This window comes from Chrysemys picta, chromosome 3 (assembly GCF_011386835.1).
Source record: "Chrysemys picta bellii isolate R12L10 chromosome 3, ASM1138683v2, whole genome shotgun sequence".
In the NCBI taxonomy this organism is placed as follows: Eukaryota; Metazoa; Chordata; order Testudines; family Emydidae; genus Chrysemys; species Chrysemys picta.
In genome coordinates, this window is record NC_088793.1 from 168936962 (window position 1) to 168961892 (window position 24931).

Sequence of the window (24931 nt, forward strand, 5' to 3'; positions counted from 1 at the left end):
TTTGCTTAAATGGCACCTTTTACTTCCCTCATTGGCTTAAGTGGGAGTATTTAAATATACAAATTAACCCTGTAAAACAAATTCCAACAAAATATTTTTGATACATCTTTTCCTCCCCCAAACACTTTTTAAAAAACAGCATCAAAGTGCATGTTAGACAAAAAGATCCAAGTCCATACAATAAGAGTCTCGGTCCATGACTTTGTTCATTCATTTTCTCCAGTAACAAAAAGGTGCACGTTTTTCTTCGACTGAAGCATTTGAGCAGCACGATCTACACCGACCACAGCAGCCAACTTCTGAGCATCATACTTTGAATAGAGAACAGTACAAGTCCAAGTAGCTTCCTCTCCACTGGCTGTGGCCGTCAGCATATTACAAACCTCGCTGTAGAAATGGGGGTAGGTCGGTAACTCATAGAAAATGAGGTTTCTGATGCCCCTTATTAGGTATCTGAATGAGAGAAAAATACCATGGTCACAATCTGGTATTCTGCAATCTGACTGCAGAAACGCTCCATTTACACTGTCCACTTATGAAAGTTACATAGTAAATTAAGGACTCAATCCTTTGAGGCTCTGAGCTCTCCCAATTCCCTGACTTCAGTTGGAGTTAAGTGCACTCAGGCTCTTCCATGATCGAGCTCTGTAAGTCCAATGCTACATCCACTGATGTCTGGGAGTCTTGCCATTGACTTAAACAGAAGCAGAATGAAGAGCTTGATCCTGCTAGGTATTGGGCACCTCCTGAAAAGTGCTGAGCGCCATCAACTCCCACTGAACTCAAACTCTTTGGATTTAACCCTAATACAGTAACGTGGGCAGTGTGCCCCAGTGGTGTCCAAATTAAACCAGTGCAATTCAATTCAATGGGGTTGTACAAATCCACTCATATAGCTCCCTTTTCTGGCTACGGGCTTACATTTAGATAATAGGGTTTTTTTGGCTCTGTCTCCCCTCACATACACACACATGCATCACTGAAATAAAATCCAAATCCCACTTTGCAATACATTAGGAATTACCAGAGGAGTTTCATGTCGACTAGTTTAAGTGTCTGATCGCTTAAAATGCTTTTACTACGTCCAAGGATGTAACAACATCCAAAAGACTGTTGGAGTCTTGGAACAATCTTATGTATGTGCTAGTCAGAACAAAAACTGGTTAAGAACTGGGATTTCTGTTCCACAGAAAATTCCAACATTTCAAAAAAAGATTTGTTCTGAATTAGAACGAATAACCGAAATGTCATGCAAAAAGAAAATTAAAACTGATTCAGAATCATCAAAATGTTTTATTTTGACCAATATTATGCAGTTATGTATGTAATAAAATATATATAATAATAAATGTATTATATATTTCAATACAATGAAAGTTAAATGAAATTAATGGAAAACATTTTTACTTTTTTCCATTGAAAATTTCATCAAAATTGATATCAAATGTAGCACAGGAAGGTTTAGATTAAGTAGCATTTTTCAACAGAAAACTATTCCATCAAAAAAAAAAAAAAAAAAAAAATCAGCTGTAGTCAGGACAAAGCACGTTTTCTGAATGGCCTTGATTTCTCAGTTACACATCTGGACTTTTTTTCCCCCCTTCTTTAAAATACAGCATTAACTTAGTTTTAATGCTTTTTCCTAGACTACTGTGGAGAGGAAGGGAGAAGAAACCAACTGAAATATCCAAATGTATATATTAAAACCCAAAAAGAGTCACTTTGGGAAGCTGTCACACTGCCAGCCTAAGCACTCTACAGGCTGTAAGAGTCACGATATGGTTTGCACCCAACAGAGGACTTGAGAACCGGAAACTCTAGAGTTCTAAACCTGGCTCTGCTAGAATTTCCTTCAGGGGGCCTTGGGCAAGTCCTTTAACCTCCCTGCCTCAGTTTCCCAAATGTGCAAAATATAAATATTAATCGCTATCTCTCTGCCACACAGGGAACTTACAGAGAATGAGTGAATAGTTGTAAAGCACTTTAAAGATGGAGGGTCAAATTCTGACCTTGATGTAAGTCAACTCCACCTCTGTTCAATTTGGCCCCTAAAATGCTAAGTATCACCATTTCAAGAGCGTTACTTGGGGCTGGTCTACACTAGGGGGTGGATCGATCTAAGATACGCAACTTCAGCTATGTGAATAGTGTAGTTGAAGTATCTTGGATCGATTTACCTTGGGTCCTCACGGCGCGGGATTGACGGCCGCGGCTCCCCCGTTGACTCCGCTACTGCCGCTCGCTCCGGTGGAGTTCCGGAGTTGACGGGGAGCGCGTTCGGGGATCGATATATCATGTCTTAACGAGACATGATATATCGATCCACGATAAATCGATCGCTACCCGCCGATATGGCAGGTAGTCTAGACGTACCCTTAGAATATGGGTTTAACCACAAAAGCTATATTCTAAAGGGGCAAGAAAGCTAGAGTTGGTGGGAGGAGAGGGAGAGAGAATGCTCAGACCAACAACAAAAAACCCAACACAGTCTGCTGTATGATCTATATTACTCAAAATAGCAAGACCCTTATACTCAGATGATGGATGCCGAAGAGATGGCTCTGTGATACTGTAAAATTCAAAGTATACGGGACGTGAGTGTTTCAGGTCAATTTATGGGCATAAACCTTATGTTTTCACAGCCTTTTTATAAGATGAGATTTTCAAGCTAGTCTACATCCTGCTGTACAGAGACTGGAGATTCATGTGGGGACATTCTTCCTGAGGCAATGCTGGAGAGCACTGAGCAGCTGTAGGTGCTCTTCTGAATGTAATATAGCAGAGATCCTGACCCTGACGTGCTCAATAAGGATCCTATAACTTTTACGCAAGGTCAGTTTCATCAGCCTCTGGGCTCCTAGCAGAATCCCACTTTTGTAATTTCAGGTTGCCTAATTAAATTTCACAAACAGTTTCAAGTAGAAAACTTATTATGGCCCCCTAAAAACTCTCTTAAGTAGTGCTGCTGTCATGGAACAAATTCCATCTTCCTTTCCAGAGGTGAAAGGAATTATCCCAACACAGATGCAGACTGTGATGAAAGGTACTATTAGGCCAATTCTGGATGGTGTTGTGTTCCTGCAGATGTCAGTGGGAGTTGGGTGCATTTACCAACTCCCAGCATTGAGCCCTATACATTATTTAATGTATTATTAAATATTTAGGGGGATACTTGCAATTTTTGTCTGTGTTAATCTTTCATGAGGCTCCTACTTCAATCTTAGAAGGATTCCCCAAACAGGTTACATTGGTTCACGAACCAGACCACCACCACTCATCCGTTACTGCTAGTTTGAGGCTAGCATGTTCCCACAGGGCCAGACTTTGCTTTCAGATTTCCATATGTGCATCTCAAAGCAGAATCTGGCCCATGGCTTACCTTTTGTAAAAGTGGAAGCGTTCAGTGAAAATTAAGAACTGCTTCTCTCCTTTGAGGAAGAATTGTCTTGCTCTGGAGATACCGGATTTTTTGGTGTATTCACAGATGTGTGTAAAATTCAGCTCTTCCTTCTTGAAGTAATTTCGAAGACGCACATAGTCGAAATACGATGGAATGTAAACAAGTGTATGTGACATGATTGCATCACGATACTCAGGCAAAACTTTGTCAATGAAGAACTGAAACCTGGGTTAAGAAAATGCACATCAATATTATCCTGAGTCAATATTCATCTTTCCAACATGTAAATGAGCTTTCTTAAGAATGGTGGTTGGGTGGGGGGAGGAACCCTTACAAAACGAAGAAAAAAGAATCACACCAACACCTCCCCCCCCACATAACCTCCAAACATTATTATTCTGTGTCACAGTCAAGAAAATCTTTACACTGACCAAGGTTTCCAGACTTGAGAAGGGCTAAACACAAAGGTACATCAGTGCAAGGGTTCTATGATGTTGATTGTAATCTTTAAAAGAAAAATGGGGAGGGGGAGAGAGGACTAGGGGAGAGGAAAGTACCAGTTCATTTATTTGACTGTTCTGTGTCTAACCCACATCTGATGAGCAGTAAGAGCACTTATTACTATCTCATTCTTTTTAGGCACACCAGCCCTGTGGGGCATAGAGTGCATTATATTGGACTAAGCACATTTGAAGCTGCAGACACTGGGGCATAGCAGAATGGTTTGGGTGACAGGTTACCTTGCATCCATTACAGAAATAGAACTTTCAGCTTCCAGCCTTCGGAAGACATGAGGAAGCTGTACCACAACACGGCTAATGGAGCCAATCGAGGGTACGTTCCTTACAGCTACCTGCAGGAGGTAAGTCAAACAGTTAGAGAAGCAGTGAAACATAAACGGCATTTAAAAAGCCTTCACATTCTAATCAGTTTTCAGCTAATGACATACTCCTTCAGGCAACAAACGAGGCTGTTTTGAACAAGTCAATAGAGAACTACTGCCAGCACTACTTCCACACAGTATCTGAGTAACTATACATGACATGCTTCTAGGAGGATAGGGGAGTGGGAACTAACACACTGCTTTCTGTATGCCTTTTGCTCATCTTGGACAATCATCTGGTCATTTTCACTTTTGGGTTCTCATGGATTAGTGCAATGCTGCAGTGTCTGGCTTGCAAGCAAGTTAGAGGGAATGTAACTTGTAAACAAAAATTCCATTGAAACACCCTCCACCCCCCAAAAACAATCAACACCCTCTATTAATAGCAAGGTTTATAAGATTCAATACAAAACCAAACCCTAAAATTTGACCTGAAACTTTGTCACCTCAGGAATCTCCACAACAACTCTGTTTGCACAGTGCCTAGCACAATGGGGTCCTTTGGCTGGCTCTTAGGCACTGCCATAATAAACACATTACATTAAAAAAAAATCTAATAGATCAAATAAAATTACAATGGAATCTCTGGGGATAAGAATGGTCGCTTAAGGCAACAGTCTGTAGATTAAAAATTGATGTGCGTTATATGAACTATTGGCACATGCACAAACAATAAGAATTTCTGTTGCTGTTTCTTCACGTTGAAGATTAACATGTCATCTTGTCAGAGGGTGGCTGGCCCTTCTAAAGGGAGATAGGTCACAGTCCACTGTGATGGCAGATTATTGGCCTCCACAATGAAGAAACTGAACTGTCACCTGACTGACAGCCAAGTGACTAAATCAGGCCTGGCCTCTGAGGAGGCCAGAAAAACAGAGGTCCATTGATAGCCGAAGGGGCTCAGGGGATGATCTGCAGAGGGAAGCTGCAGGATGAGAGAGTCTCCTGCAGTGGTCCATAAGGTAGGGAGTTGTGGTTGAGCAGAAACTCCCAGCTGTAGGTTTAGTTTTCCTTTTGGAGAGAAGACAAAGAAGGCAGGATCAACCTTGTGTCTTCTCCAGAGGCTCAGAGAACCATAAGAGGCAATACCTCAGGGATGCGGGGCTGGGCCCAGCTTAAGATGGGGTAGAAGAACTTGTGTTTATTTTGAACTTTATGTTCATAAAACCAAACCCAAAGAAGGGCTGCCACCAGACTCATTAAAGATGCTTGGGGAGAGGGGGGAAGGGCAGGGGGGGGGGATGAGAGTGCGGGGGAGTTAGACTGAGGAATCAAGAGGGGAAACTGAGGTAGGGTGCAGCAAAGCCACCCTGGCCACAAGAGGACACGTAGGAAGCAGCTGATCCTGTTACCCTGTTACCTACAAAATCTAAGATAGTTATCGGCCTGTCCATGAACTCACCTGCCCTCTGTAATTGAAGCAGTTCTTATTGAAGATAGAGTTAATCTGGGGATCTTGAAGAGCACTAAACAGTAGCGTTTGACGATAATACTTTGACCAGTTATTCAGATTCAGCATGCGCACTCGTGAAAAATCTACACCATGGGACTCCAAAGGAAGGAGGTTGAGGTGGTTCATCAGGTGCTTTAAACAGAGAGAAACGGATGTATGTAACCTTAGACTACGAATGCACACTTGGCAAGTAAGTTAACTGCACTGTGAAAGCGAGTGGAAATGAACAAGTCAGCCGACAGCATAACAGACTAGCAGGCTCCCAAAACACAGCTTTCTGGATCCAGCTCACTCATCAGATGAACAGTAATTTACTAGATTTCTTTCTACAGGACTTAATTAAAAGTCATTAGCTCTTCAGACTTTAGAAGCTTAAAGTGAGATAGATTTCAGTCTTGGTATGGTCCCAGCTCCTGATTTCTTCCCCATGTGGGGCCAGTTCCAGAAAGTCTAGACCTAATCAATAAAGCCAAAGTGGAACCCGCATAGCACTTAGTGACAGTTATGAACATAGATGGTGAATTCATCCCTGGGCAGAGGAGACAGCACCAGGCTTATGTGCCACATCAGTGAATTTCACTCAGAGAAACTTCCGGATTGGTATCAATGAATGCATTTCTGTTAATATTCAGTTTTATGCTTTTTTTCCCCTGGGACATGTTACTTAAAAAAAGACACTCTCCAAGCTCGCTTCTGAAAGCGCCGCGTTAACAGTGCTTCTTAAATCTCAGGAATTTATACCTGGACACCTTAGTAGGGTGTTTCAATCCAGCAGTCTCATGGAAATCTGCTTTGTTTTAATACAGTGAACAATGTATTTTTTTTCCTGAAAGATACAGAGCTAACATTTTAAGTAGTAATTCAAGGAGTGTTTATAAATTACCTAAATTCGGCAACTGTCGGGATGCTAACCCACCTAAGCCAAATTCCAAGGCAGGCAGAAAGCAACTTCCTTTCCAAGTTCTACACATCGTTACAATCAGATACTGTATTCTACTTTATTTTCTGACCTGAAATGTTGTATAATGTTATTGTAAGCTGTCATACAGCTGCTATGTTCCCTCCCAGAACTGGGTGAAGCAATCCCTGTTATCTTCCTCATAGGGTTGTTCCAAGATTTAATCAACAGTTGTGAACGTCTTCACAGAACTTTAGATAAAATGTGCTACAGAAATGCCAAATACTGAGACCTACAGAGTAAAAGTGCTGAGTATTACTGAAATCCAAGGAGTGTTATAGGCCTAGCAGACTTCAGCATGCATCTGTCATTCCAGGACAAGATTACTTTTATAATGGGAAAATGTTAGTGAGATGAAACATTATTAAGTGGAAGGCACAGAGAGAGAGAGAATGAAAATTTGACAGAGTTTATTGCTGGGGATGAATTATATCACTAGTTAGACATAGTATAGCATGTCAAACAAATAAAGTAAAATGGGGTGAAAAAAACCTACCAGAATATGCTCCCAATTCTGCATTAGGTAAACATCTGCTTGATCAATTATAAGAATTTCTATCGATGAGAGGAAATCAAAATCTCTCTTCTTCTCCCCCTCTGCCCCAATAATGGTCCTCAAGCCAAGGGGAGAGGCAATGATGATATCAGAAGAGTAAAATGGTGCATATAATCGCATACTCTTTTGAAGAATAGCAACCCCTGTCCAATAAAAAACAAAACAGCAGTATTTTCTTGGTATGTTTGACTTTTTGATCACTGTATTTCCTTTTCCCCCACCCCAAAGGGTCATGCAATGAAAAAAAACCACAATTCCCTCTCCATCTCCCCAACCCCTACAGCTTATATCCTTCTCCTTTAAATCTTGTTGTAATCATTATCTTACTCTGTCCAAGGAGGATTGGATGGAGCACCTTTAAAAATATATCAATACCATTCACAGATCCATAGGTTACTAAAAACACAACACTCCCCTCCTTCAAAAAGGCAGGATGACCCATTCTGCTCTCAATTCCATCAATGCCAGTTTGGAGTAACTTTATGGACACTGGTTCTACACTAGCATGGTATATCAGGCATGCTGGGCTGACCTAGGTAATGTTTCTTGTGTACAAAAATAAAGTGATGAGTTAGTTATCCAGGTCATGACTACATCATTGATGGTATTTGGGCCCACAGCTTTCTGTGCCCAAGTTAGACACTTGGGGTAGAATTCCTGATTTAGTGGCAAAACTCCCACTGACTTCAACAGGGCCAGGGTTTCATCTTTTGTATGTTTTGGTTAAATAAAAATAATTTTAAAAACTCCTAACTGGAAATCAAGCCAATGAAATAAGCTACCAGAGGGCATAAACACACAAGACAGAATTACAATTTAATGTAACACAAACATTGACAAATATTTTTTTAAAATATTAAAAATAATAATGAACTAGTAGAGTTTAAAATGCATTCCCTAATCCAAACTAAAAAGGATTTTAGTGCCTAGAAAACATGGTGATGGATGCCATCATAATGCTGCTGCAAGATGACAGATGACGATTTCCTCTCTATTCAGATGTGCATTTCTTCACAGTAGTAGGTGAATCAGACAGGTTTTTGCATGGGGATGGGATGTTGAAGAGAGTGATTTCGACGCAGAAAGCAGTGTAACTCTCAGTAAATCACAGCTATTCACTGGTGAAGAGGGGCAAATGCTTACATTTCCCACGACATTATCAAATATCTTTGAAGGCAAATTTATCTTTCAAGGGACAATAATTTTAAGAGCCTCTTCTTCTCTGTCTAGATAAGTTTGAACAGCCACCTACTCCTCGTGGCATCAAGCCACAAGCTAATTCTCTGCATACCAAGCTACCAAGCCAGCATGAAATTTCAATTTATTAAACAGTCTTGACATTTTCTGCTCAACTAGTATTCATACTCACTGCCCATCCTTTGCATGCATGAAAACTCTGCTGGAAAACAAATGCAATATAGTAGAAAATTGCTTTGCTCATTACAGAATTTCTAATTTTCCTCAGGCCATTACTGATTAATAACTTCAGTGCAAACAAACTGCTTTAAAAACAATCAGGAGAAACTATAGTCATTAGAGGCGGAAGAGGTCCATTATACCAAGTCCATCCTTTCTCAATTGCAATGTGGATTCCCCCCAGCTCCAATAAAAGATACACTGGGTTTCAAAAATTATATTAAACTTGATCTTAACCAAGAAGCAGAAAAAGATTTCATAATGTTACTTTACCAAAAAAGAATCTTGACCTGGGATGAAATTTTCAAGAATACCTAAACTGCATTTTCAAGAGTGATTTAAGCACTTAGGAGCCTAAGTTTCATTGGAAGTCAACAGAAATTAGACTCCTAAGTCATTTAGCAAAACTGTATCCCTGCTCTTTAATTTTTAGAACTAAAATATTGATAAAATATTGATTTTATTACCTATCCTGAAATGGTCATCAATGTTGCCTGCAAACACAGCTTCATAATCTTCAGGTCTTTTCAGGTTGGGAGGTTTCTCATCTGGATCAGAACCAAACTCCCCTTTGAAGCGCCTTTTGTTACTTACATCTATTTGTTTTTTACTCCCTGACTCAAGGAGGCTGATGAAAATCTGCACCACCCGTAAGGCAGATTCACGGAAGGGCACTACTATCAGCACCTGTATGGACCAACACAATTACAAAAGGATAACTTCCCTCGGTAACAATGTCTTCTCTAGAAAAGAAGGGAATGCACATCACCCCATGAAGCACAAAAAATACAAAAAGGCCTGAATTTTATTTATTATTACGCATAGTACCCATTACTATGCCATCTGGATTAAAGGAAATATAGGTCCCTTGCAAACAAACTCCAAGCTAGAGGTTTGTGCCTGAGTAATGAAAGCCTGACTGAACAGATATGATTGGGTCCTGAAGCTGGCTCAGTGAAGTGCTTCAAAATGCACTTCCACTAAAATAGGCCTTAGCTGCCGGCTTCCAAACACCTTATTGCAAGTCAGCTATAAGTGACTCAGCTGGAACTAGAAATGCAATGAGTAAATGTAGCCCCCTTTTCTGTGGGCAAAGAGGAACCGTTGGAAGTGGAACCTGTGAAGTTCTGCTGTACAATGGATGGGGCTGGATGCCCGGGGGCTTACCCCCAACCGTGGCCTGGAGCTCAGCTCTGCAAAGGGAACTCTGGTCATTAGCATGCAGGGCATGGACAAGACACGGGCCACTGGCACCAGAGGATTTGCCACTCTGAAGATCCTTCTATTCTCCCCACACAAGCTAGCAAAGCCCCGCACACAAATGGCTGGAGTAGCCTCTACACAGCTGCTTGGACTTGGTGCTGTATTTGGATCCAAGTTTGGTTCTAGTAAAAAAAACCTCAAAATACCTAAATATTAATATCTAAATAAACAGATAGAAGAAAAAAACCCAAACCAGATGTTTTTAAAAGGTGATCAGTCCACAATGTACCATGACCAGCCAACACTGGAACTTTTAAACTAGGCCACTTACACTTCTAGTGACAAATCAGTGCAAACTGCATCCAGCTGTCCATCAATCAGTTTATGGTGGCTTAGTGACATGTTCCCCATCAAGAACATAATTTGATTGCAGGACAGCTCTAATCTGGGCCTCATCACCAATGAAAGGGAAAAGTGGCCTGATTAGAATCTGATGGGACTGGATCCCCTAGAGCCAATACAGATAGATCCCTGCTGATTGTTAGTTGACATAGCAACAGAGTTATGTAATAACAGCAGAGGAATTTTGGTCCCAAGTTATGCTGCACCAGATACAAAGAAGTCTGAAGCAAAGCGTGACCCACAATGACAGTAGACCTTGAGAAACAGGGGGAAGGGAGTGGGAACTCATAAGGCTTTGGCTGAAGAGTAGTGACTACACTGAACCATCTCCACTGATCCTAAGGGCAGCAAGTGATTTTCTGGGGCAGTCTGTATAGATGTTGACCTCCAACTGCAGCAACAGTGTAAGTTTTAAAGGGAGATATGGAGGCTCTTTATTTGCTAGTGTAGCAGGAATGGAATAAGAACAAGGAAGGATTCAGAGTAGCAGCCGTGTTAGTCTGTATCCGCAAAAAGAAGAACAGGAGTACTTGTGGCACCTTAGAGACTAACAAATTTATTAGAGCATGAGCTTTCGTGGACTACAGCCCGCATCCGAAGAAGTGGGCTGTAGTCCACGAAAGCTTATGCTCTAATAAATTTGTTAGTCTCTAAGGTGCCACAAGTCCTCCTGTTCTTCTTTTAACAAGGAAGGAGACACACATCAATCTGTTACGGCACCAGAAAAACTCTTCCAACAGAGCAGGTGTCCTGGAATTAGTCTGCCTGCAAAATGTGCAAACTGAAGTTAGCCCTTTTCCCAGACAATTTGCCCTTGCTGCTTATAGACAGCTTCAAGACAACACGATCAGCCAGTGTGAAAAGACAAAAATTGGGAACATGTCACAAGATATAAAGAGCTAGTGGATGATGCCAGGATAAACTATTATGACAATTGCATGGAGGGTCAATTACCCAACAAAAGATGATGCTAATGGAGTCCTCCCACCTTAGGTCTAGTGAGTCCTTGGTCCCTGAAATCATCATTATCAACTGCTGGTTTCTGATCTCTTCGTTTGGCATTATTGCTGAGAACCTGGGCATTTGCCTTCAGGACGTGATTCACTGCATGCAGACAGTAAGCATGACGCACTTCTTCCCCATTCCCTAAAGCAGTTCTTTCTGGGTAGAACAAGTCTTTGTACCGATTCATAATACAAAAGAGTTCCTTTTGTAACAGAGTAAATGGGTGTTTGTTCTGTTTAGTCAGTGTGGATAAGAACTGGCTGTTCACTTTTGTCCAGGTGGATTCTAAAGTCTTGTGAAGATGAAGCCGTTTCAAATCAGCTTCTTTATCTGGCTTAAAAGTTCTCGGCTGCTGTAACGAAGAAGAAAAAACTAACTGGCCCAACGTTGGCCACTGGAAAAAAAGAAAGAAAAAGAAAATCAAACGTGATATTACTTAGCACCATACAGCTAAAAATATACATTGATATAGCAGTTATTTTAATAACATATATGAAACACTAGCCTTTCAAAAATGATACAAATTAATAACCATTCTTCCTTCAACACACAATGGCTCAGGTTTAGTCTACATTAAAAGGTTTTATTAGCAAAGTTACTTCGGTTGGGGGTGAAAAAAAACCACACCTCTGACCAATGTAGCTATGCCAACAAAATCCTCTATGTAGATGTAGCTTATGCTGATGGAAGTGGATTTCCATCAACATAGCTAACTTTGCTTGGGGAGGTGGTGTTCCTATATTTGCAAGAAAACTCCTTCTGTCAGTGTAGTCTGCATGTACTATGGGGCTATGCCAACATAGCAATGCTGATATAGTCTCCATGGTGTAAACATACCATTTACTTTCTTTACCATATGAAAAATAAGATAATTCATGTAAGCACTTTTTTAAGCTCAAGGACCAGATTCAGAGGTGATGTAAATTACATGTTAGTTGCTGTGTCTTAGAGAGTTTAACCAGGAAGCATAAGCTAGTGTGATTTACATTCTGAAAGGCCAGAAGTGATGAATGCAACGAAGGAAACAATTAGCAGGGGCAAGTTAAATAAGGCTCTAGCTTTTTCTAGCCTCTCACCACGTAAGTTACACCCTTCTTTGTTCTCACTTGCACGCAATTTACCAATGTACATCATGCATCAGTTTACATATCGCCTCTGTATTTGTTCCATGTCTTTACCTATGGCCACTCTTCAACAAATAAAATCATGGCCTGCTGTAAGATTCCCATTAAACATCAGACTCCAGCCTAAATGAGGGTAAGCCAATGTATCAGGTGGATAAAAATACATTATTTAAAAGAAACAAAGAAGGAAATTGCATTTTTAATGCAAATTAAGTAATTTTTCTGTATAAGAAACCTATTTGAAATGATGACAATTTATGTTACAACCTAAATTCACTATAATCTATTAAAATAATTTAAATTAAAGAAAAAATAATATTCAAGCAGTACATTTTTGTTGCCAAAGTTTAAAAGACATTGATCTGGTGATCCTGTCCAAGCACCCGAACGACAGTTTGACAAAATGTTCAGTCCAATTTTTGACTGCAGTAGCCTCTTCTGCAAGTGCAGAGAGAATATTTTCTTTATTTCAGTTTATTAAACTAGAAAAAGCAGAATATGAATAAAAAAATAAGGTGTGAGTGGCGATCTATTAATTCTAAAGTTGTCAAGGATATGGTGACCAGAAATAGTCAGTTCAATTCATTAACTACAGATATACTTCTTTTCTTTACTAAGTCAGGTAGTGTAAAATGCAAAACATGTTTTGATAAACTTCGTTTTTTTAATTTATGCATCCAGAACTTTTAAGGTAGTTTTAATTACTTAACTAATAAAAAACAATTTTAAAATACTGTTTTGTAGATTTTTAAACTAAATTCCAATTTCCATTCAAATGCAGCTTGACACAAATCATGAATAAAAAAATTAATCTACTGAATAAGAAATTGATCATTCACCACTTTCTAACATAATACAAATGTAAAAATTAAGAATCTATTCAGATCTGTTAAGCTATGTAATTGCTTAAATAAATGTGTATAGATAGAGTATATTCTTTTACTACCAAAAAAAGGTATCAAATTATACCAATTCATGAGAATCAATGCAAAACAAGATTAAAATTGATTATTCAAACCAAGATTTCTTGCTTGTTGATTAAAATCAGTGATTTAAAAATCAATCTACCTCATGTTGAATAACTGTGTGCTCTCTCTCTCTCTGGGTGTGTGTGTATATTACATTACATCACCATGAAAACAGGGTTTTTTTTTTTTAATATATATATTTAAAAAAAAACTGTTTTCATGGTGATGTAATCTACATGCCACTAGAAGCAGCATGTCATGGAAATGAGTAATAGGCTACAGTAGTCCTATGACATGAATATCAAGATGTATCTCATGTGGTTCATTTTAGGACTAGTAGTTAGTCACTACTAGGAGTACAAAACTAATGTAAATTGTTGAGCAAGATGACAAATGAGACGGACCATCAATTTAAAATCTAAAATAGATTGCATACCCTTCTAGGCAAGGACGGTATCGATGTTTGGAAAGTATCTAGCAGATTTTGAACGCTATGGCAATCCAAGTAATAAAAAATGATATTCATTTCCTAAAAGTATTTTCCAACTATCCAGCTTTGATTCCTATTCATTACCAGGTTTTCTAAAACTACGGGGAGGACAGAGTTGACAGCTGCAGGTTACCTCTTGGATAATTTATCCAAGATGTTACATGTGCTGGGCATCTTTAACTCTCCCCCTGCCCGCCCCACCCCCACCCCGAGAACAGAACCCTTAGTGACAAATGACTGTATTTGAACAAGTAGATCGAAGAGCAGATCTATTAAGTGTGGCTCGTTGGTGTAGGGTAGGAGTCTTGCTTTAGATACAAGAGATCCTAGATTCAAATCCTGAACAAGTCCAAGTTTTCAGGAGGTTAGACTAGATGGTGCCTTCTGGTCTTAAATCTATAAAGTAACATCAAGGTGTCTGACTGGATGAATGATCCCTGTGGTAACAACAAGGGAGGGATAGCTCAGTGGTTTGAGCATTGGCCTGCTAAACCCAGGGTTCTGAGTTCAATCCTTGAGGGGGCCACTTAGGGATCTGGGGCAAAATCAGTACTTGGTCCTGCTAGTGGAGGCAGGGGGCTGGACTCGATGACCTTTCGGGGTCCCTTCCAGCTCTATGAGATAGGTATATCTCCATATATTATTATTAAGTGTTCAGGTGCCCAGCATATCACAGGAGGTGCTTGCCTCCTCTCAGAATCAGGCCTTGCGGGACTAATCCTACCAAAAGTCAACAAACTGTCTACTAATTTCAATAGTGCAGATTAGACCATAAGGGCCAGATCCTCAGTGGCTCCCATTTACTCCAGTTGAAGGTCTAAGCTTAAATTTTGACTCCAGTTTTGAACTAGGCAAAAAGAAAAATCTAAACAACAATGCAGTCTGACTGAATGTTGACAAGAGTTCCAACAGTAATAAGTATTCAGAATCTATTTCAGTGCAGATACTGGAATTTTGGAATAGTAAAGCATACAAAAGGACTAATGTAAGCTAAACATCCATTTCATTTAATGCAGGCACTTTTATAAGCTCATGATAGGGAAACAAACACATCATTACCTTCAGCTGAATTGTATTTTTAGAACGTGCTGAAATGTTTCCTATTTCTTTTTCTTCCAGTTCTTTGTTCATATGTTGCTTAAATGGATCTATTTAAAAAACAAAAGCTATTCTTATTAAAACTGGAATCAAATTTCTGAACTGATTTGCAAGTTGAGTCATACATGATATTTGAACCAGGTAACTCAGTTGCTAAAGCAAATGATTTTACAGCACTTGGAGGGATGAGACATTTCACGTCTGCAGAATGTCAAATACTCTGTATATAAACAAAACATAAAAAAATAGCACCACGCTGGAAACCCCGTGGAGCTTCAACTGCAAGACACGTGTGACAGGGACAATACTGTTGCACATCACTTTGTATCTCACATCTTGCAAGAAAAATAACGAGCCCATTTTCTTTTTCATAGAAAGCTCTGCCTGGGATAGGGTGCTTTTGATCAAGTATGTCAATACCGTTCTAGTTATAGGAGAAAAACTTTCTGAAATAGAATTTTCGTATTTGCTTAATTTCCCTAAAAGGTGGTGAAGATGGATTAGTCTAATCTCTCCCACACTCCCAAACTGCTTCTGAAATCTTTAAAGGCCTGATTTTCAATTAATTTAGGCAAGTAATTGCAAAAGCAGATCAGGTAGCTGTCCATACACTACAGCATGTACAATCATAGGCATAGCTTTTTGAAAAATCAGGCCCTGATAATAATTGCATCACATAGGACTGCTCATTTCATAAGGAAAAATGCCTACTAGAGAGAATCCTAGTGCCAATGTCTTGAGGTTATCCAGCGCTCAAAACTCATGGGGTTTTCTAAATTGTGGCAGTGCTGTGCATATCTTCCCAGCAATGAAACTGAAGAGGATATTACTTTAAAGTAAGACAGCCTCTCTGATTTGTTACTGTTTATACTGGTTCCAGCATTGGTTGGCCCAGGGAAAGTGAATGATTACCACCATTTTCAGGAAGTCAGTGCTGGATAAGGACAGAAATTTGCTCCCTGACTAATGCACCCATATCTGTTGTTCTAGAGGACCCAGTTTCGCCTCTTTTACCACAGGCTGAAAAGCAGCTTCCAGTCCACAATGTCACAAAGAAAAGAAACATTGTTTATAGGCTGAACAATACCACTGTGCCAAGTATGAATTTGAAAAGCTGGTAGTTCCTATTAAAATGCAATGCCCACAACATAAGCAATATTCCCCAGGGTAACAAGAATGAACAGTTTTTCCCATCGCGTGGCCCTTTGATGCATCCACCCTAATGTAGCAATAACCAAATTGCATCCCAGATTTAATATCAGCTGCTGTTGTAAACCGACAAGCCAGTGTCACCAGGGATGCTGCAAATATAATTTCTCTCTTTTAAATTATGCCATCTAATATCAAAACCAGATAGCATGAAACGTGAACAGAAATTCTGCAAACGCCAATGTGCGGTATGTTACTTTATCACGGAAAGGCCATACACATCACTGCACACCGTTATTTGTATTTCGCACGGCGGTGTGATTCAAACACTGGAGTTTGGGTGGCACATCCCAGTTTGATTTAATGTTTAGGGAGAGATTCTCAGCTGTATCACGAACAAGCACAGCACAGAACTCACAGATGTGAAGGCTTTGGTGTCTTTGTGCGTTACCGTTCCTGGGCTGCAGAGCCCCTGTCATAACTTAGCCAGTACAAACAGCACATCTAAGTTACAGCAGCCTCCCAGGGTTCGCCTATGGGCTGCAGCACTGCCCAGAATCTCCAGAGTACACTCCTGGCACGTCTGTTACCCCAGAGCTTGTGAGCGGTTGCTCAGAAGTCAGCCTTATGGCTGTCTTCTGACTTGCTTGTGCCAAGTGAATCCTCCTCCAGCTAGATACAGGGCTTTTAGGGCACTTTACACCACTCTGGCCCTTTATCTTGGTGTAGAGGGGCCACAGCGGGAGTAAGAATCTCAGCCTCTGTTTCTTGAAATTTAGAAGTTGAGTACAGACAGCGTCTACGTTCTTAAACTTCAGTCTAGTTTTGTTTTGGTTAGCTTGGGAGATGGGCTTTTCATTCATAGTATGTGTGTGGGTAAATTCAAGACCCTGTTCTCTCCTACCAGGAGTCACAATCACATCATTGTTAACGGGAGAATAAATAGATTCCCGAATCTGAAGACAAATTTGTCTATCCACATTACCAGGTGAGCTTACATAGACACAACTGGCTTACAAGTCCTCATAACAGGAATGTAACATAAGAATTCAAAGGCTAGACAGCATGCCTTTAGGAATTTGCAGTCTTGCCGCGTGTGGCTATTGTAAACAAGTGTAAACTGTCAAACTACAGGAGCCGGACTAGAGAGAGCTCACTACGCAAACAGTGTATTTTACCTTCTGAAACCATGACAGAAGAGCTACTCTCCCTCTCATCTGCATTGTAATCACCACTCTCCTCGTCCATGAAATTGGTTTCCAGGCTAAATTCAGATTCATGTTTCACATCGGTGAACTCTTCACTTGCTCCATGTTTTGGGTCACTAGAGGTATCTGCTCCATCGGCTTGCTCCTGGCCAAGCATCTGCTCTGCTGTGTCTTTAGCTGTGAATTATTGAAGAGAGAAATGGATTATGTTCTCTGAAAAGAGTCAGTCTACAGGGACACCTGACTCTTGCTGGTTAGCTTCCAGGTATTATTTTAGCTACTGGTTATTTTTCCCAATATTCTATCCAAACACAGAACCGGTTTGTGTTTTACAGTAACAAAGGCTCATATGCCAAATGCTGCATAATGGTCACTGATGCCCAAGGGATTATTTTAAACAATATCTTTGCAGATGGGTGTTTTAGCTGCCAAACAACAATGCTGTTTTAAATAGCTACAATTTTGTAAAGCTGCCACCTCTTTACTAGAACTCTTCACTAACCAACCTTGCAAATGAGGCTCTCTCCTTGTAAAGGAGGTTTCCTTCCATTTCAAAAATGTTCTCCTCTAGAGGCAAATCCTGCCCTCTCTTCTGTGGCAGAAGCAGAACTAGGTGCTGAGGAGGGGACTGGTCTGTGCCTGCTGTGCAGGTGAGGAACATCCTCTGTGTGTCTTGGCAGAGTCCCTGCTCCGTGAGGGTTCCAAGGGCTGATGTATCTACTGCTACATAGATCCATTAGCCACTACCCCTTCAGCGCAGAGTTGCAGGAGCCATGGAAGCTACTACTGCCTCAGGGCCAGAGCAGCAACAAACAAAAACAGCTCCCCCTTTGCCCCCCCCCCAACAGAAACCCAGCGCGCAGTGCAGCCACTCTTGGATACAGAGGCTTTAATGAATGTCGTGGTTTGTTTATACCTGCCAATTCAGCCATTGTTACCCATACATTAGACAAACAAAAACTACCTTCTTCCTGGTCCTGCACATCATTCTCATCTTCTTCACCGGCTGTATGATCTCCATCTTCACCCTCCTGAGACTCTTCACTGCCTGTTTCGTCCTCATCACTTTCATCACCTTCTTCAGACTCATTTTCGTCATCTTCTTCATTGTTGGCATCTGGAATAGTCTTGAATGTGGCCAGTAGCTTGTGATACACGGAGACCTGCTCTGGTTCACTCTCTCCATCACTTTCTGCACTTGAGTGCTCGGAATTCTCAGACTGAATGTGAAAATAGTGTTCCAGAACATACATATTATTCCTTCAGCATGTTAATTAGCATGCATCCTAACAGCATAGCAATTATTAGTGTGTATACATACACAAAGCAGCAGTATTTTCATTTAATGCATGTGGCCAGCCCAAGGTCTCCCATTTTAAGTTTTGCATTCCATGATTCTACTCTTCAACAGACCTATATACACCTCTACCTCGATATAACGCTGTCCTTGGGAGGCAAAAAATCTTACCGCATTATAGGTGAAACCGTGTTGTATCGAATTTGCTTTGATCCACCGGAGTGCACAGCCCCGCCCCCCTGGAGCACTGCTTTACTGCGTCATATCCGAATTCGTGTTATATCGGGTCGCGTTATATCGAGGTAGAGGTGTAGTTTCATTGCATCTCCTTAAGGCCTGCAATTAAATTAGGCCTCCCAGTTGAGATTCTGAAAGCGGATTTAGCCACATAACTCCCCTTAATTTCAATAGAAGTTGTGTGGCTAAATCTGCTGGGTAGTTTTGAAAATCTCCATCTCCAAGAATAGCTTCTTGTGATCAGTTGGGGTTGAAAGAACTTCAAAGTGAAGTTAAAAGTTTTGGCATCAGAAACTTCAAGACAAAAATTGCTATGCGTAAGAGACACCTACAACATAGCTTATGAGTGCAATATTGTTTTCAGCTTTATAGGGATCGGCTTCATATTAATGAAACTTTGTTAGGAAATATGTTTATAAATAGTAACCCACTGAGCATCTCTATAAGGAAAGTCTGTTTACACAGTACAAGATAACAGTTCTGACCACGTCAGAGCACTAAGCTTCTTTGGGAACAGATGAGTTTGGCCACTTGGACACAGAACTTTGACCTCTGGACTTTTAAATATGAAATCTAGTTCATCTAATTCTGTACTAATTTAACTCAATGGGCTTGTCCAGAGTTACAGTAACACAGATTTTGACCCTGTCAGTCTAAGCCATGGTCAGAGGGAGGTCAAAACGTTTGTAGTCTCCACAACCAATGAGTTCCATTAAACTGGTGCCGGACACTCAAAAGAGCAACCCATATAGGAAGAGATTTAGTGGAGATCTGCATCAGTTTAGCTCGCTTGGTAATCAGTAAAAAGTCACTGCTCAGATCCTTCGCCCGTTGAAGAAACATCGACTTTCAACGAGGCAAACTTGGTCTCCGAAAGATTAAGTCAGCAAAAAGTCCCTTATAATGAGTATAGAACCCGGTGGATAGGCCAACCCTGAATCTCTAAGCAACAGTCAGAATCCTAGCTGCTGTCTGCTCTACCAGCCCAGCATGCTCCTGCGTAACAATGTTTAGCTATGACTGCATGTAAATTTCACACTGCAGCCAGCGCTACGAACACAACATTACTATGCAGGAACACTGGCAAGCTTCGTGCTGAGAGTAAATTTTCCTTTTCAGCTCCTGGCACCTTGAAGTGAGAGGCAGCAGAGATACTGTAAACAACAATATGAACCATCGCTGAAGAAACAAACAACTAGCAAAAGAACCCAATCTCCACCCTAAAGTTTTGAAGCCTCCTCATCCATCTGAAAGGGAATGATGGAGGGGATATCCTTTTCCAGACCAAAACAAAATTAAAGCAAGACAGATCTGGAGAAGTGGAACAAGCTTTAATGAAATTCCTTCACTCAGTGAAAAGATACCGTTTAACTGGAGAATGAAAATCAAATTGCCTACCCCATAATGGGCATTAATAAGATAAAGAGTTACAAGGGACACTCTCAGATTTAATATTATACTTATTATTAACACTCCATTTTAAAAGTTTAATTTACTTTTCACCATTATTGCTAGGTGAGATGCAAAAATTCTACACTTAGCTTGGATGACAAAAAGAGACTCATCAGTTTCTATTCAATTTCACTTCCTGGCTCTCCTTTCAGAGAAATGTGTAAAACCAAACAGAACTATTTCCAATGGATGTTTTTTAACTTCATTGAAAGTATTCTGTAAGCAGGTTTTTACTTAAATTAAAATCTAGATTTGGCATCTAAATTAGCTCTATACCGTTTAATGCTTCATATTAGTTTCATGACTATCTATAGCAATACAAAGAGGGCTATAAAAATAGTAATAATGTATTACCAGCTCACAAATTTCAGTTGTTTCTTCTCTTCCAGAAACCCTGAAAAGATATTGTTGACATTTATTTTTCTTAATTATCTGACAGTTTCTTCACATAAACATAACAAAATGGTAGGGTGGGGGAAAGGAAACAATAAATATGAACCAAAAATAAGTCCTAATGTAATTAAAAGCCAACTTAAAGGAAAAGCTAAATGTTACAGCATGGGCTGGGCCTTTAAGGGGAGCTGAGCTCAGCCTCACCTGTGCCTAGTACTCCATCTCCCAGGTGATGAGTTTGGGTCAGGTGCCAAACATCACATAATGGTAACCAGGGCTTCGGAGCTGTGCTCCGGCTCCACTGCTCCGCTCTAAAGCCCTGATGGTAACCCCCAGGGTAGGGCTTCCTAGAAGAGTGAGCCTGCCGCCTTCAGAAGGAGGGCAACTAGGAGCTAGGGAAGACCTAAGAGTAGTCCTGAGTGAGTGTCTCAAAGCTCTGGGGAGCTGAGGATTGGTGCACTGATTCAAGGGTAAAAGAGAGAAAGACACACATTTATGCTTTAAGGGAGCAGAGAAGCTCCTACAGGGTACCCTGCTTTCCATACCAGCCAGACAGAAAGTTCTGGCTAGAGCTATCTACAAGGGGGAGAAGTAAAATCTTTGAGGGAGTTAAGAGCCCAAGAGCGTTGAAGTGGACTGCTGAGCCTTGAAAATGCATGTGGGTGATTTTGGCTTTGAGTTAAACTATTATTTGATGTTTATGAACCAGACCCCAGAAGGGGAAAGTAATTCAAAGCACTGTTTGTGGTGGTGTGACTGGGGAAGGAGAGGAACTGAGGCAGTTGCAGAGTCAGACAGTGGATGAGTTAATACCCTGTTATATTAAGTCTCTCATAAAAGCCGTAATAACCAAGCATTCTGCTCTGTTGCTTCTGACAGGCAGATTCCCTAACAAACATTAACAATATGCCACCAAAAAGAACAGGAGTACTTGTGGCACCTTAGAGACTAACAAATTTATTTGAGCATACGCATATGCCACCAATTTACTACAAGATTATTCAGCTTACAAATTTATACAACAAAGTTAACTGGGGCAAACTAGCATTTACAGTACTAAGATAGGAGCAATGAAGTAGTAGGGAACCACTTTTACTCTAGAAAAAACTAATGTACAGCACAAAGCCAAATGTTGTATAACATACTGGCTACCAATTCAATTCCATACCAGTGAAGGATATCTTTATATTTAATCATGAGATGAATCAGTTGGGTTACCTGAGAGTAACTCCTTGCTTAACATTGTAGTTATGTTCCTGAAAAATGCTACTTTAAGTGAAACGATGTTAAGTGAATCTAATTTCCCCATAAGAATTAATGTAAATGGGGGGGCTAGGTTCCAGAGAAATTTTTTTCGCCAGACAAAAGACTATATTATACATACACAGTATAAGTTTTAAACAATTTAATACTGTACACAGCAATGATGATTATGAAGCTTGGTTGAGGTGGTGAAGTCAGAGGGTGGGATATTTCCCAGAGAACACCTTGCTGCTAAATGATAAATGAGCACTCGGCTGAGCCCTCAAGGGTTAACACGTTGTTAATGTAGCCTCACACTCTACAAGGCAGCAAGAATGGAGGGAGGGGAGACCAGCATGGCAGACAGAGACAGAGACACACCCTGTGTGTGTGTGAGAGAGAGAGAGATGTACATTGCCCCTTTAAGTACACTGCCTTTTTAAGTAGATCAGCAAGTTGAGACAGCAGCTGCTGCCAGCAAGCTCCATCTGTCCGGAGCCCTGTCGTTGTGTCCCCTGCTCTGTGGAGAGGGGGTATAGGAGCGGGGGGCAGGAGTAGGGGGGGAGAGGGACACCCTGACATTAGCACCCCTCTTTCCCCCCCCTTTGCACAAAAAGCAGGAGGCTCCTGGGAGCAGTTCCAAGGCAAAGGGCAGGAGCAGCACAGGGCAGTGGGGGGAGGGACAGCTGAACTGCCTGGCAATTGATAGCCTGGTGGGCTACTGCCACACTGGGAACTTAGGGGAGCTGCCAGTCCACCCTGGTTCCAAGCCCCCACCAGCTAGCTCCAACAGCTGCTCTTCCTGCAAGCAGTGGACAAAGTGGGCAGCAGTCAAACAACGTTATAAGAGAGCATTGCACAACTTTAAACGAGCACATTCTCTAATTCATCAGCAACGTAACAATGTTAACCGGGACGACGTTAAGTAAGGAGTTACTGTACATAAACTGGACTAAACATTCAAACTATACCTGTCCCTACATGTAGAGAGTCATAGGAACATATCTATTATGGGCTCCCAGTCAGACCTGCATGGTTGCACACATTTGAAGGGACAGTTTCAAACTTGAATAAGGGTGGTTCTAGGGGGACAACAGTCCTCAGTACATCCCCCAGGTGCATAGCTGGCCACACAACCTGCTGTCCCCACAAGTTTCTAAGACCCCTGATCTCCATGTGACACTTCATAATATTCACACTGAGCAGCTAAGTCCCACTTTGAATTTTCCACACGTTATGATGATGTGGCAGGTGGTGGAAGCAAGATGCTGCCAGGGTGAATGGGGTCCCCCCACCAGGAGAAAATTAAATTAAACCCACCAAGCCTCTTACTGTGCACAGGACACTCAAAAATTAGGTTTAGTACTACCTGGGGGAGAGGGGTAGCTTTAATAATACTGCATCTAGATAGATAGGCACTTGTCAGGTGAAGATCTAAACCAGGGGTTCTCAAACTTTTTCTTTCTGAGCCCCCCTTCTCCCACACGTGCTATAACAACTCCAGACTCAGCCTTGCCACAACAACAGTTTCTCTGCATATAAAATCCAGGGCCCGTGTTAGGGGGTAGCAAGGAGGGCAATTGCCCAGGACCCCTCACACCATAGGGGGCACTGTGAAGTGAAGTCGCTCAGGCCCTGGGCGGTGGGGCTCAGGGCTGCAGTCCCCTGTGGTGGGACTTCGGCTTTCCTGGCCCCTAGCAAGTCTAAGGCCAGCCACCCTTGGCGGACCCCTGAAACCTGCTCACAGCCCCCCGGGGGGCCCGGTTGAGAACCACTGATCTAAACCCACTTAGGAAAGGTGGGCGAGCAATGGGGAAGCTGAGGTTCAGACCAGTTAAGTGTCTTGTCCAAAGTCACACAGAGCCGGGAACACAACAGGAGACTCCCAACTCCTAGACATCCGCTTTCTCCAATCGCCCCCGCCGCCTTCCTAAGGCGAGGTCGGACTCGCTCCCCGGCTGGAGAGTTTCGCTGCGTCTTTTTCAGAGAGAGACTCACGATCTTTTTAAGCCGGCCCCGTTCAGCCCCAGCATCGCCCCGTCCAACCCCACCACCCTCGACAACGTGCCGACCGGCAGCCTCCGGCACCGCCGTGTACCCGGGAAGCCCAGGGCCCGGCTGCCAACTCTCCGCCCGGCTCCCACCCTCCCGGGGGCAGGCGGGGCTGAGCGCCCCGGCCGGGAGCAGCCGGTGCAGTGTAAGCTCGGGGCGATCGCTGCTGCTGACACCTTGTTACTTCCCGCTTCGCAACGCCCCTGCCCGACCCATCTCGGCGGAGGGAGCCGCTCGCCTCCTCCAGCCTCCGCCCACTCCTGCCTCGGCTCTTTCCGGGCTAATCATATGTTGACAGCGATGGGCTGCCCCAGCGCCGGGGCCGGGGGGAGAATCAGGCTAAAGGTCCCTGGGGCTCTTCCCAGAGCGGGTGCAAAGCCGACGGGAGAAGGGGCCGTTTCCCAGCTGCACGGGCGGCTGTGGGGAGTCCCACGGCCAGGAGCCCAGCGCAGGCCGGGCTGCCAAGGGGCAGCGGGGACACGAGATCACATCCCCCCCGCGCCCGCTCACTTGTCGTAGAACGGGTGCTCCTCCCCAAACTCCTTGAGATGCTTTTTCTGCTTCTTGCTCAAGCTGCCGACCAGCGGGTGCCTGGGGGGTTTCCTTTTCCCCATGGCGATGTTGTTCTTCCCGCACCCACGTGGGTCCCTGGCGCTTTACGGTCAGCCGTAAACCCTCACTGTCTCGCAAATCGCTCCCCTCTGCAGTACCAAAGTGGGTGGGGATTGATTGACTCAGGGCCTCCTGCAAGGTTCGGCTGTTATTCTGCTATACTACAGCACGTGGAAAACTGGAGGGCAGCAGTTCCCTCTCCCTGTCTATGATTGTGTACCTGTCTGTCTATGGTATTTACATCCTGGCCCCATTGCCATGGTATCTAAGTATAAGCCAGGGGTAGGCAACCTATGACACGTGTGCTGAAGGCGGCACGCAAGCTGATTTTTC

The 24931-nt window shown here is 42.2% G+C and overlaps 1 protein-coding gene across 2 annotated transcripts; it reads right to left on the bottom strand.

Moving 5' to 3' along the window:
• On the bottom strand, positions 1–24701 carry UTP25 (UTP25 small subunit processome component). Of its 2 annotated transcripts, XM_065589532.1 has the most exons (13): positions 24497–24701; positions 23766–23911; positions 20654–20693; positions 18278–18533; positions 17284–17490; positions 14918–15006; positions 11260–11670; positions 9134–9353; positions 7191–7393; positions 5686–5868; positions 4141–4253; positions 3380–3625; positions 1–453 (listed from the first exon to the last, which is right to left on the bottom strand). In XM_065589532.1, exons 5-13 carry the CDS (start codon positions 17468–17470, stop codon positions 207–209), a joined length of 1899 nt encoding a protein of 632 aa, XP_065445604.1. In that variant the 5' UTR covers positions 17471–17490; positions 18278–18533; positions 20654–20693; positions 23766–23911; positions 24497–24701; the 3' UTR covers positions 1–206. The 2 variants fall into 2 exon arrangements, with proteins under 2 accessions (XP_065445604.1, XP_005301290.2); XM_005301233.4 differs by lacking the exon at positions 23766–23911 and having other exon boundaries at positions 24497–24676.
• Between the last annotated feature and the right edge of the window lie 230 nt (positions 24702–24931).

Excerpts from the sequence above, each read along its gene's own strand:
- UTP25 (XM_005301233.4), bottom strand. The coding sequence starts at position 24,600 with ATGGGGAAAAGGAAACCCCCCAGGCACCCGCTGGTCGGCAGCTTGAGC. Across the intron at positions 11,671-14,917 it reads AAAATACAATTCAGCTGAAG|TGGCCAACGTTGGGCCAGTT; the intron begins GTAATGATGTGT and ends CTTTTTTTCCAG. Across the intron at positions 4,254-5,685 it reads GCTTCAATTACAGAGGGCAG|GTAGCTGTAAGGAACGTACC; the intron begins GTGAGTTCATGG and ends TACCTCCTGCAG.